Source organism: Perognathus longimembris, chromosome 2 (assembly GCF_023159225.1).
Source record: "Perognathus longimembris pacificus isolate PPM17 chromosome 2, ASM2315922v1, whole genome shotgun sequence".
NCBI classification, from domain to species: domain Eukaryota; kingdom Metazoa; phylum Chordata; class Mammalia; order Rodentia; family Heteromyidae; genus Perognathus; species Perognathus longimembris.
In genome coordinates this window covers 141,939,357-141,952,747 of record NC_063162.1, presented here as the reverse complement: position 1 = coordinate 141,952,747, position 13,391 = coordinate 141,939,357, and the positions used below count along the sequence as shown (strand labels likewise).

The window sequence follows — 13,391 nt, the reverse complement described above, 5'->3', positions numbered from 1 at the left end:
ATACATCATTGGTCGATGTCTTTCAATATGAGACTATAATCATCTACTTCATTGTTCCTAATGACAGGATAGTATCCTGTAAAATGTGTAATAAATTTATCTAATCAAGTTTCCTACTGCTTAACATTTCCCAGTGTTTTGGCATTATAAGTAACATCTTTCTGTAAACCCAGTGAATATTATCACTGATCAGTGAGGAATTACCTGTTCAAAGTGTGTGTCATAGCCAGTCACTTGTCCAACTATGAGAAATACAGCATACAACATATATATGCATACGTCAACACACATATGTGTTACTACTTGAACATAAGACACATGAAAGCAGACCTTGTGAACATTAAGTTCATCCTACAATTCACTTAGAATTTGGCACCAGGAAGGTGTATAATCACACATCCTTAATCCAAGACAGAGCTGGATAGGAAAGAAAGGAGAATGACAGGGGCACCATTGTAGACCATGAGGGGAAAGTAGAAAATCTAGGACCCAGAGAACAGCTTGCCTGAAACATGGTGTCTGTCTATTAGAGCTTGAGAAAACTTTTCGAGTGTTGTTTCTATTATCCTCCCATTTAATTTTTCTCAAATCCAAAGCTTATGATTCTTCTATTTAATCCTCTCTCTGGCCCTCCTCTTCCTATAAGAGTAGATGTAAGGGTCAGTGGAGAATACATTTTCAGGACTCAAGGAGTTTAAAAAAAAAAAAAAGGAAAATCAGTATGAGTCAGAGAACTTCAGCTGGCGAGTCTGAGTCAGCGTCAACCCAATGTGTTAAAAAAAAAAAAAAAAGAAAGAAAAAGAAGAAAAAAAAAACTATGTGAGTAGACCTGGTTGGAAAAAGTGCTGAATGGAAATACTTGAGAATGGTTTATGGATGTTGATGGCAGACGGAGAATTCTCACATCTTGTCAGAAGTAGTTAGCAGCCACTAATAACAGCCCCTGTGATATCACAGAAACCTTGACTCTTGCTTGCCCTTCTTCCCACCCTTTCCTAAGCCCATCCCACCTCATTTTCTGCGTTGCCAGGATGAGGAAGAGCAGAGGGAGGGAATTAGATGGGGCGTAGCTGTGGTTTTCAAGGGGGAGGGTGGTGTGTGTGTGTGTGTGTGTGTGTGTGTGTGTGTGTGTGTGCTGTTTGCCCTTAGTGGAGTAGATGCCACTTGACAAGGGGCTTCTGGGTACCAGGCTGTTGCTGCAACCGAGACATGTGGGATCGCTGGAAGGAAAAGCAGTCCTGGATGGGGCGAAGGTGGAGTCCAACTTTACTTTTTACTCTGTGTGTGTGTGTGTGTCTGTGTGTTGGGGATGGTAACGGTATATGTGTTTTAGCCACATATTCAGCTGAACTGGACAGTGGATGAAACACTATTCACATAGGCAAAGTAGCCATTGTAATTGCAACAAAAGGGGATATCTCCAGAGTTGGGGATCTGATGTGGGCGGAAGTGGCATGGAAATTACTTGTTTTAGTTTGTACCAGCAGAACTTGCTCAGAAAATTCTCCTTTTTTGACTGACCTGTGTCAGAGTTAGAGTGAAAAAAAAAAGTAATAAAAAGCCCAGTTTGGAAAATCGGAACTCAGAGGAATTCCTTTGTTTTCTGCAGTGGAAATGTTTTTGGTGCCGTTTCATGGTGCTCAATGGAGTACTTCTTTCTGACTCAGTATCAAATCCATCAGTGAGTTTAGATACAGCCCATATATGGTCTTCTGTGATATGCCAGAGGCACTTACAACTTTGTTTTAGGAAATAGTGGCATTTGTATTTTTTATAAATAGAGACAACCTTCTGCCCTTTCTTGCTAGGAAATACGTCTGCTCAGTAAATGGGGTGGGTCTCACTCCTCAGCCTCTCACAGGGGCAGGTGGAGACATGAATCCAGGGTGACAGTCCACCAGAGCCCACACCCGGCCTCTTGTCTCCTTACTAAACCACTCTGGGAACAACAAGTTCATTGTCTGGGGGAATAAGGTTTCAGTTAGTTTTCAAAGACCCTCTAAGTAGAACCCAGTAGCATTTTACAACCATAGCTCAAATTAGTCACAAAAATAAGCTTATGTGACTGAAAAAGGACAATAGACTCTTAATGTGTCTGACTTGCTTATTTGTCTATACACCTCAGCGATCTTATATATATATATATATAATATCATATATTATGTAAAATATAACATCTCTGTGCTTAGATTTATGGGGTTTCCCATTTTCCACGCATCTACCTTGCCAACAAAGAATGCGCATATGGCGCTAGGTACCTGAGTCACTTGCTTCTGTAGCCTTCAGCAGGTTGCATGGCCTCTGTGAGCCTGTTTGTTCATCTATTAAATGAAAATAATGCCTACCGTGGTGTGAGGGCTAATTCAGATCAATCTGTAAAACCTCCACCCCTAGGGAGCACTTGAAAAGCACACGTTTTTATGTCCATTTTTCTGGGGCTGGGGGTTGGTGCGATTTGTTTTCCTCTCTAGGCTTGGAGGTCCTCATCTGTTTTAAGAAGAACACATTATCTTCTTGCAGTATGTCATTGTGGATTTTGCCACAGGATTTCTCTGTCTCTCTTCTCTTTTCCTGGCAAACAGCTACCCAGTGGTCCAGCTCCTTGACCCCCTCCCCCCTTGAGTCCTTTAAATCTGTGGAGGTTTCATCAAAGGGCTGTTTCTCAGCCCCGTGTCCTTCTGTGTTTCGGGATTCTGACTTTTCTAGTAGCCCGGGATGTCTTCAGAGGCTGGCTCTCCAGGGCAGTCATATTCTGTATTCTTGGCAAAAAGCTTAGTAAGCCTCATCGCAGCAAGTTAATCATATTGATTCTTGACCAGGAAGAGCATTTCTTTGGTTGTAATGTCTTGGCAGAATTTCTGTTGCCATTGCATGTTAGAAATGTGCTATCATTTAATACACTTGCTTTTGCTAATATGAAAGATAATGTAAGCAATTCCAAGGGATTCTCTTTCTTTTTTTTTTTTAAAGATTATTTTACAGGTTCAAAATAAGAGGGCTGTATCTTTGAAGGTGGAATTGTCCTGGTCTACAATGTACTGAAATAAAACATGGTGTCATGAATTGCTCTAGGGTCCCCTCTCTTGTTTAGCCAGTGGTGCTTGCTAAGAGGGAAGAGAAAAAGGGGGGTGTGTGCAGATTTATGTCAGGCAATTTACCTCCTTTGCCAGTGCTAACTCTAGGGTAGCTTTTTCCATTGTGATCCTGATTCACCCTTCCACCCCGCCCCCCGCCACCCCACCCCACCCCGTTCCTGTCACTAATTCTAAGGTCACATTCACTTATGCCTTCTCCATCCTGAAGGAGAAGGAAAGCCTGCTTCTGGTAATAAAGTATGGAAGTAGAAATGCCATCACTCCCACTGCCAACAAACCTATGTTTGTTGGATTATGAGTACAACAACTTTGAATAACCAAATATTTTGGCCCTTACTTAAGTACAGAGACATGAATAATTTGAAACTGGCATTCTTTTTCAGCATCATCCTTTTCTTTTTCTTGCATTAGTAACAGATGCGATGAAACCCTAAAGCCAATTCTATGCGTTAAGAGTGGTTGCCTTTGCCATAGAGAAGGAGCAGGCCTGGAGCTTGGGCTGTTTATCAGAAACCATTCTGAATGTTTTCTTTCTTCTAAGCACATGTCCATATTACCTTGCTTTTTTAAAAAACAATCTTTTTAAAGCCTATTTGTTTTAAGTAGGCTTTATTCGGTTTTAGTGTCCTGTAGGTAGCATTCTGGTGACCTGGGGCTCATGGATCAGCAGGGCCTAGTTCTTGCTTGTGAGTTCATAGTCTAGTTGGTAAGGCCCAACTGACCACATGTAGAAAAACGGCTAAATAATATAAGGCTGGGGAAGACAGAGGTAGCCATTAGGCTCAATTTTCTTCTCTTCATTTCCCTTATACTTTTCTGTTGAAATCCTTTTTGTTTGTTTTTAGTACTGAGACTTAATGCCTGACATTTGCTACGCAAGTGCTCTACCACTTGAGCCATACCGCCTGCTCTTTTTTTTTTTTTCCTCTATTTCTTAGGTAAGGTTTTATGTTTATGTCCAGGGTCAGAATCTTCTATTTAGTTTCTCCTATAGCTAGCTTACTGGTTGAAATGAGGTCTTGCTCTTGTTGTCGTCATCATCTTCATCATGATCTGGCTTGAGCTCGCTTGGAACCATACTTCTCCTGGTCTCTACCTCCTGAGAAGCTGCATTCCCATGAGTTGCTCACTTCTATCCTTATGGTGACTGTGTCTCTACAGAGTTCTCTGTCATGATTTCAGATTTAGGGAAAACGTAATAGATGAGATTAGCTTCCCAACATGCAAGGATCTGGACCGAGGGGCATGCTATAGAGATGGGTATTAGACCAGTGATGAGTTGTATTTTGCTACTTTTTCTCTGGACATGTGAACTCAGCATGTAGAGCATCCCTAATAATAAGGTTGTGTGAGATACAGATTATTTCCAGAAACTCGTAGCTGTCCACTCCTATGGGCACAGGTAGAGCTTTCCAGGCTTTTCAGCGAGTTTAGAGCACCCGAGAACAGTTTCACCTTCTCACAAGGTGCTTCCCAGTGTGCACTGGATATGAGCTGAGAGCATCCTACCCGTGCTCTGGGTTCTTCAGATTTTACTAGCAGAGCTTGCACAGGGTCTGCTATACACATTTGAGTCACTCTGTAGTATTGTCCAGTGTGTAGTGGGCTCATGCTTTCTTCAAAGTCCACGGCAGTGCCACTGGCAGATAATCAGAACGTCCAAGTCATGCTAAGTGTGCATACGTGCCAGTCCTAGGACTTGATTCAAGGCCTCCACGCTGTCCCTGAGCTGTGCTCAAGGCTAGCTCTCTACTAGGTGAGCCACATTTCCACCCTCATTTTGGTTTTATGGATGGTTAATTATAGATAAAAGTCTCGTGAGCTTTCCTGCCCAGCCTAGCTTCAAACCATGATCCTGAGTAGTCAGGATTATAAGCATGAGCCACCAGTGACTGCTCATGCTGCCTTTTAAAATGTTCTTGAGGGGCTGGGAATGTGGCTTAGTTGTAGAGTGCTTTCCTTGCATGCATGGAGCCCTGGGTTCGATTCCTCAGCACCACATAAACAGAAAAAGCCAGGAGTAGTGCCATGGATCAAGAGTGGTAGAGTGGGCTGGGGATATGGCCTAGTGGCAAGAGTGTTTGCCTTGATTACCTGAAGCCCTGGGTTCAACTCCCCAGCACCGCATATACAGAAAACGGCCAGAAGTGGCGCTGTGGCTCAAGTGGTAGAGTGCTAGCCTTGAGCAAAAAGAAGCCAGGGACAGTGCTCAGGCCCTGAGTCCAAGCCCCAGGACTGGCAAAAAATTGTTCTTGAAACAGGTCGTTACAATATTGTGGAGGAGGGGAAGGAATAGGGGAGGGGAAAGGTTGGAGAAAAATGAGGGAGGAGGTAACAAGTTAGGTAAGAAATGTACTCACTGCTTTATGTATGAAACTGTAACCCCTCTATACATCACTATGACAGTAAATTTAAAAAAAATACTGTGGAAATTGAGACACATATTTTGTGGTGTCTAGCAGTTACTCTACTTAAGTTTATACAGAAATTCTGTTGGGCGTGTATGTGTGTGTGTGTGTGTGTGTGTGTGTGTGTGTGTGTGTGTGTGTGTATTTCCATACCACAGAACTAAAAATACCTGGGGTACAAACATATGATGTAATGTGAGTCTTGGTTTTTTTTTTCTATCTAGTAGGTAAATGTTTCATGGGAGACTTTGGAAAGTATTTGATCTATGTAAAAATGAGCAAATCTGATTACAAAGATAAACAAACTCAAGTTGAGAAGGAAAAGCAGAATGACAGCAAAAATGGAAGTTCGGAATCACGCAGATTCAGTCTTTCCTTTTTCCTTATTCTTGGCTTTACCCATTGTGGTAGTATAGGTAACTGGATGTTTCATTTCCCTTAAAAACCACATGATATCACAATTTAAAATGCATTAAAACCCCTTTTAATACACTGCACATAATTTATTACTACCAGTCTGCACGTGGTACCAGGTTGTTTTTAATCTTCAATGACTGATTAATATGCTCTTTACTAGCTCATTGTAAACCTCTTTTGTTTGTTGTTGTTCTGAGTTTTCAGTTCCAAATCTTCAGGCACATTTGAGATCAAAAGCTTCTTTGTGTGTTTTTTTTGTTTGTTTGTTTTGTTTGGCCAGTCCTGGGCCTTGGACTCAGGGCCTGAGCACTGTCCCTGGCTTCTTTTTGCTCAAGGCTAGCACTCTGCCACTTGAGCCACAGCGCCACTTCTGGCCCTTTTCTATATATGTGGTTCTGGGGAATCGAACCCAGGGCTTCAGGTATATGAGGCAAGCACTCTTGCCAGTAGGCCATATTCCCAGCCCCAAAAGCTTCTTTGTTTTACAATCTTTTTATTTTTGTGGTTCTGGGAATCCTCTCTACAGGCCTCATGTTCCACCACTTCAGCTGTGCCCCATCCCTTTCGTGTATTGATTTTAAGATGCAGTCTTGTGATCTTCCTGTCTCTGCCTCCCGAATAGCTGGGATTGCAGGCATGTGCCATGGTACACGGCAGGAGGGTGGTATCAAAATCTTGCCACAGAATGTTTCCCTCTGTTGCCACAGCTGGATTCTCTGTGGGAGTTTACAGTGGCTAACACTTCTTACTTCCTTGTGCATTTATTTATTCTCCATTTCTCCTCTCTAAGTAGCAAAAAAAGCAGAAAGAATGACTGTCACCACCGTGCATAAGTCTCCATAATCAGATTGCGAAATCGCTTTGCATAGATGCTATCTTTGCCCAGAATTTCCTAACCCATTTTCCATTTTGTGAGGTGACCACAAAATTGACTTATTTTCTGCCTTCTTCAGAAATCTCTCTCTCTTTTTTTTTTTAAAGGTTGGGAGATATTTATTTTCTTTAAACAAGGTCATAAATAACAAAGAAACAAAGTAGGTCCCAGACTCTGGACAATGCAGCAGGACAGGGATAGAAGTTGTTAGGTGAAGGCGGAGGGGCTACATTATCACCTAAGACAGTCACAGAAAGATGGGCTTCAGGAGACTGTCCCTCCAAAAATCTCTGATGGAGATTTTTCATCAGCAGATACCTCTCGCAATGACTGTGATAGCCTACTTCACATAGAACACCGCGTACCAACAGTTCATCTTATAAGAGCAGTACTTGTTCTGCAGGAGTTGCTTTCTCTGATGAAATAGCATATGGGCCATTTAATAGAAAACTCCAAAGACTTCAGAACACAATTTAGCGGCTATTCAATCAAGCTGCAGCCCATTTCTTTTGTGGCTCCTGGGAAGGAGGTCGGCCAGGGAAAGCTTGGCTGGGAAGGTTGTAGAGGCAGGAGATGAGGTACCAGGGTTCTTAGGAGTGGGATAGGGTAAAAATTGGGGGCATCTTTTGCAGGAAGGCCCAGCGTGATTCTGCTCGCAGTCTGTACCCTCCTTGGGTCGCCTGCCTCCCCTCCCTGAGAAATATACCCTTTGCTTACTTTTGGTTTGTTTTGAAGCAGCTGTGTCAGAGCCCGGCTTTTGAAGAAGTTGTTTGGCGAGAGTCATCTATTGTCATCCCTCTGGGCTAGCTCAGTGTGATAAGGTTACTTACATATGTGTGTTTAATGGTTATAAAAACAAACTTCACACAGATGGGACGATTCCCCTACCTTCTACTGAGCTTTTTCTTCCTTCCCAGACAAGACTTCTCCAGTTCCCTAGCCTCTAGCCCTTCTGCCTGGTGTTTATTTACTTGTGTTATTGTTTTGTTTTTATATGTGTGCTGGTCCTGGGACTTGAACTTGGGGACTGGGTGCTGTCCCAGAGCTTTTTTTGTTCAAGGCCTTGAACCATTTGAACTACAGCTCCACTTCTGGGATTTTGGTGGTTAGAGATAAGGGTCTCATGGATTTTTTCTGCCTAGACTGGCTTTGAACCACCGTCTTCAGATCTCAGCCTCTTGCATAGCTGGGACTACAGGTATGAACTGCTGATGGCTCACTTAAAAAAATACTATGCTAGTGTTATAACTTTTTGATTTGCCTGACATAATTTCTCTTCTTTTACCTTCCTGATAGATTTACACACTTACTTTCTTAAATTAGTGAGCAAGTTATTTGTAATAAGAGCTGGTTATTGACTATTTTATAACTGCAAGAGATTGTTCAAGAGTTAGGTACTTATTAACTTATTTCTATAACAAACATAAACAATATTATTCTTTTCATTTCATCTGTGTGGTCATTGGGATGCAGATTAAACGACTTTTCCAGGGTCATATAGATGGTAGTGTTGGAGCTAGACTTCAACGTAAATTTGGCTCTAGTCTTCTTTTAACCCTGAACCTCTACATTATTCATTTCCATTTTTGTTTACATTTTTTGAGGCATGGTCTCCCTATGTAGACTAGGTTAGCTCCAAACTCACAATCCTTTTTCCCTGGCTTCCCCAAGTATTAGGATTACAGGCTTACACTATCACTCACACCTGGCAAATTATTGTGGTTTTTAAACACACTGCTTAGAGTTTGTGTTAGCTAGATGTTACATGTCCTGAATTCATCATCTTATTTTCCTGCCTTTATCTCCTCTTTTGGATGACATTCCATGAGATCACTTGAACTTTCTCTTTTAATGCTCCTGTTGACTTCTTTATTCTGTGATATTTTTCACTGTCAGGAACCACTTCTTAGTTTTGGCACATCACTTTGTTGATCAGTTCCTCCTTCCTGATTGTTGGTTTGGCTCCTTCATACTTGGTGGCTTTTTCCCAATGTCTGAAGATAAGCAGCCTTCATTCAGGTCACCTGTAGGAATGAGGTTCTGAAAGACACATGCAGGGGCTGAGCTGGGTAGATGGTGTGAACCTGGTGGGTGGTGAGTCCAGCGAGTGGTGTAAGTGGGGTAGGTGGTGTAAGCTGGGTGGGTGTTGTGAGCCGGGCAGGTGGTGTGAGCCGGACAGATGGTACGAGCTGGGCAGGTGTGTGGCCTCGGTGCTCCGTGATCGGGGATATGTGGAGATGTTCAACTGAAGGATTCTCAGCCCTCATCTGAGCTCTCTGTGTGCATGTTAGAAGCATCAGGATGGAATCCTCCAGTCTTGGTCCTGGGGCATCAATCTTCTGCATGTGTGGTAGGGGCCACATCAGGGGAGGGAACCCATAGATCTTGTGGGTGTCAACCTTCACTCAGATCTTCCTGTGAGATGAGCATTTCCCTCTGCCCCACCTGTACCGCTCTCCTGGCCCGCCCCACCCATGCCCTTGCTTCCTGAAGACTTCTCTGGAGTTTTTTTTATTAGCATAAATTAACTGTACAGAGGTTTTCACTGTGATATGTCTATAGACAGATGAGTACAGTTCACTTTGATCAGATTTGCCCCTCTATTATGTTCTCTTCGTTCCCCTCACTATCAAGCCATGTTTCGTAAATTTCCTAATATTGGCTTCATTATTGTGTATATGATTAATACTCCCTGGTGTACACATACCACACTTTCTTTATCTTCATCAGTTGTAGGGCACCTCAGCTGATTTGCTGCTGGATGCTGTAAAGGATGCTGTAATAAACATGGGTGTGAAAGTATTGCTCTTGTATACAGACTTGCATTCCTCTGGATCGATTCATGCAAATTCTCTAGACAGGAAATTCCCTTTTGTTCTGTCCTGGTGGGAGGAGCTATTCTCTTGCCCTGTAGCCTCTTGGAGAGTTCCAGGGCAGTGCCTGCTGACTAGCCTTGTGAGAGTTCTAGCTTTCCTCCTTCCAATAAGTCAGCTGTGACATGATTATCCACTTTCCTATTGATATCACTTTCCTTTTCTCTTTGTCCTTGTGGAATTTTATGTTTTAATTACTGTACTTACTTTAGACAGGAGTTTGGGAAGTAAGTAGAGACAAACACGGATGCAATAGCACAGCTCATGAAAGTCACAGTGAGAATGTTTGTTTCTGGAACTTCCCTCATTTTCCTGGGAGGCTGAAGACAAGTATTAGTCCTTGTCTCAGAGTATCTCAGAATAACAGAGTTGGTTCACTTGTTGTTGTTTACCTGAACTTTCTTGGTGTGTATCTTCCTTCCTTTCCTCTCACAATGGAAGTCCTGAATGCTCTCTTAGGTCCTTTTGTCTTGTATTTTCCTGTCTTGAACAGAAAGAGCTGAGAGTCAAGTTTCAGGTTCTAGGTCTGACATTCAGGAAGTTTCCTGTCCAATAGGCTTCCTTTGGGCTTTTATTTATTTATTTAACCGTTCAGATGTATTCTCTGAAAGCCGAAGTGTGCTCTTACCTAGCACACTGATTGAAATGCTTCACGTTAGCTAGAGATGACTGTTCTTGGAAACATGGCTATGGCTTTCAGATGAAACTCCTTTTCCTGCTTCACTAATTGGTGAACTTGGTGGTTTGGAGGTGATGGATCTTCTTGGGAGTGTGGGTATGCTGTCATGCTCTGCCAGTCTTTATGATCATCAGGCCTGGGGGATACTTGGTGGAATTGTTCAGTCAGTGGGGTGAGTTTTAGTCCCATCACATCTAGGAAGATTTCCAGGTAATGTATTATTGCAGAATGCTCAGGGTGACAGGGTTTGAGACGTTGACAAGGGAACAAATTCTGCAGAAAGATACTAAGATGGTCCAGACAAATTGAGGGATATCACTGGTGAAGTAATTTTGAAATTCCCCGTTCTGAGCATTGCTCTAGACAGTCACTGTGCCAGAGCGTTTGAAGGAGACACAAGAAATGTGCTCATTAAATCTGTAGCAGACCAAAAGCTGTAAAGAATGGCCAATGTAATCAATGACAAAAATATGTCTCAAAATGACTTGGATGTGCTGGAATTCTGGGTTAAAAATAACAAGATGACATTTCAAAATCTTATTTTGGAGTTAAAAAAAATCAATGGTAATGATGGGGGAAATCTACTGGCAGTAGTTCTGGTAGGGAAAGAAAGACATTTGAAATTTTATTTGACTAAAGGCTCAATACAAGCCACTAAATTTTGACAAAGCCATCCAAAAATCTGCATTACTGGAACCATAATGTACTGATTCCAGGAAGTAGCACCACTTCCCCTGGGATTGTTAGACCACACCTGGAGACTTGTGTTTGTGGATGACCCTTTTATTACATGGAGCAAATAAGAGTTGGTCAAAGCAAGTCATTTAGCAAAGGGGCCCTGCATGCATGTCCCAGGAGAAACCATGGGAGGAATTGTACATTTACATGGAATACAAAAGTGTTTTCTGATTAGCTGCAGAATATTAGGCAAGTTATTCACTCTATGAGTTTTAGTGGCCTCATGCGGAGAAAGTGGTAGTGGTGGAATTTTAGCGTGGTAGTGGTAGGGGAGGAGGACATGGTGGGAAATTGTGGATGAACAAATTGGAGAGGTAGAAGATGGGATGAGCTCCAGGACATTTCTGTACGTCAGGATAAGGCATTTGAAGGTGTCCTGTGCTGTACATAGCTAATGTGCTCATGCAACCTATTGCCTTCAGAATCAGGACACAAAGAGCCATAGGGAGTCCAAGTGTGTGTATAGTTTTGCTGTTATAAGAAAATACCTTAAGCTAGGGAATTTAGGAGGAATAACAGTTTATTCATCGCACAGTTCTGGACACTCCACAGTTCTGTGGGATTCAGGACTGCTGGCATTCTTGTTGGTGGGGACTCTGAGCAGATTCCCACGGTGGCATGTAACAGCACGTGATGAAAGCAGCAGATGCAAGAGATAGAGTTTAAATGACTTTTATAACGGACGCGTCTAGAGACAAACCCATTAGTCCATTAATTCACAAATGGATGAATCCATTTAGGAAGGCAGAGCCCTCATAACCCAATCACATTTTCAAGGCTCCACCTGGGCTCTACTTCTTGATTCTCACAGCAGGACTAAAATTCCAATATGTGTCTGAGCAGGACACCCAAGCTCTCGTTAAATAACCCAGGTCAAAAGGTTCAACATAGGACTGTTGTTCCCCAGGCAAACCAGAAAGAAGGGCTTTCCTGTGACTGAGGCATTAGTAGAGGAAAAATGCCTCTTGGGCATTGGATGGGAAGTGGCTTGCCTTGGGATACGTTTAATCAGGGCTTAGACACACTCTACAGTGGTCCAGCATTTCTACTTTGGATGCAAATGTTCTAAGAGGACTTTAAAACGTTTATTATATACTGCTCCAAGTGATGCTGTGTGTGTGTGTGTGTGTGTGAAACAAGTTGGATGGCAGGCAATGGCTGGCCCTCTCCACCTTCTTTTAGGTGTGTATAGTTGACAATAAAAACCACACACACAACAAAAACGAGGATACTGAGGGAACTCTCATCCATCCGAGTTCTCCAAGTTCCTTTTGAATGGTACGATGAATCAAATATACAGTCTGTTCTACTGGCACAGTCATCCTGCTGTGCTCAGGGGCTGGTCGAACTCATGGATGCCCTGGGCTGACAGAGCTGGAGTAGGGTGTGGTCTGTCCCATAGTGTCACCATTCACATTCTCAGGCACGCATCCACATGAGTTTAATCAATATTGGTTACCTCTGTATCTGGTTCTCTGATGATACCTGATCCAATCCACCAAATGCCATTGCTCAACACCTGTGAAACTGCCATGACACACACTGAACAGAGTCTAAAGCAAGTAGACAAATTGTCTCTGACTTAGCACTTTGGTTGCAGGGGAGGACTGCTCTGTCTTACAGGGTAGAGGTATGTGTTAACTGTTATGACAAGAGTCTAAGGATTGCTTCAGGCCCAAGATGGAGGCCTTGTTGGGCCCTGGGAACACTCAGACTTGGCCTGTTGACCTAATAATTGGAAAACAGAGCAACTGATCTTTGGTGGCATGCCTTGAGAGGAGGATTGACCCTGGGAAAAGGACTTGGCTCCTTTTCCACTTCTCTTCCCCAGACCACTGAGTCCTAAAGTCATGGTATACCCACAGATTAGGTGTGCAATCCTGTAGATGGTGGGGGTGATTGTGGCCCAAGGGCTTTTCTGAAGATCCCGAAGCATCTTCCCACTTGATTTGCATGCTCTCACATGAAAATACACAGATCAGTAGTTTTCAGCAATTTCAGAGAGAAGTTCTACGTTGTGCCTGGTTGCTTTGACTCTTCCTCCTATGGGATTCATTATTCTGAGCTGTTCCAAGTCAGAAATAGAAGTTAACAATTATGCAGATTGTGTGAAGAGAAGCCTAGGTGGTCGCATCAGTGGGCACCATGCAGAAGTGGGTACTGTGTAGCACTGAGCACCATTGTAGCAATGGGTACTATCCATACGTGCCTGGCACTGTCTATGTGTTCACTCATTTACTGCTAAAAGCTCTTCTGAATGACAGAGTAACTACTCTCTGTGTTGCAAGATGAAGTTGAGGCATAAAA

General features: G+C 42.8%; 1 protein-coding gene across 1 annotated transcript in view; it reads left to right on the top strand.

Annotated features, from left to right (window-relative positions):
- The first annotated feature begins 1,137 nt into the window (after positions 1-1,137).
- Dgki (diacylglycerol kinase iota) overlaps positions 1,138-13,391 on the top strand; it is a 327,861-nt gene continuing 315,607 nt past the window's right edge. The window contains exon 1 of the mRNA XM_048340285.1: positions 1,138-1,253. Within this exon, the coding sequence (XP_048196242.1) occupies positions 1,210-1,253 (44 nt within the window). The 5' untranslated portion in view covers positions 1,138-1,209. The remainder of the gene's footprint in view (positions 1,254-13,391) is intronic.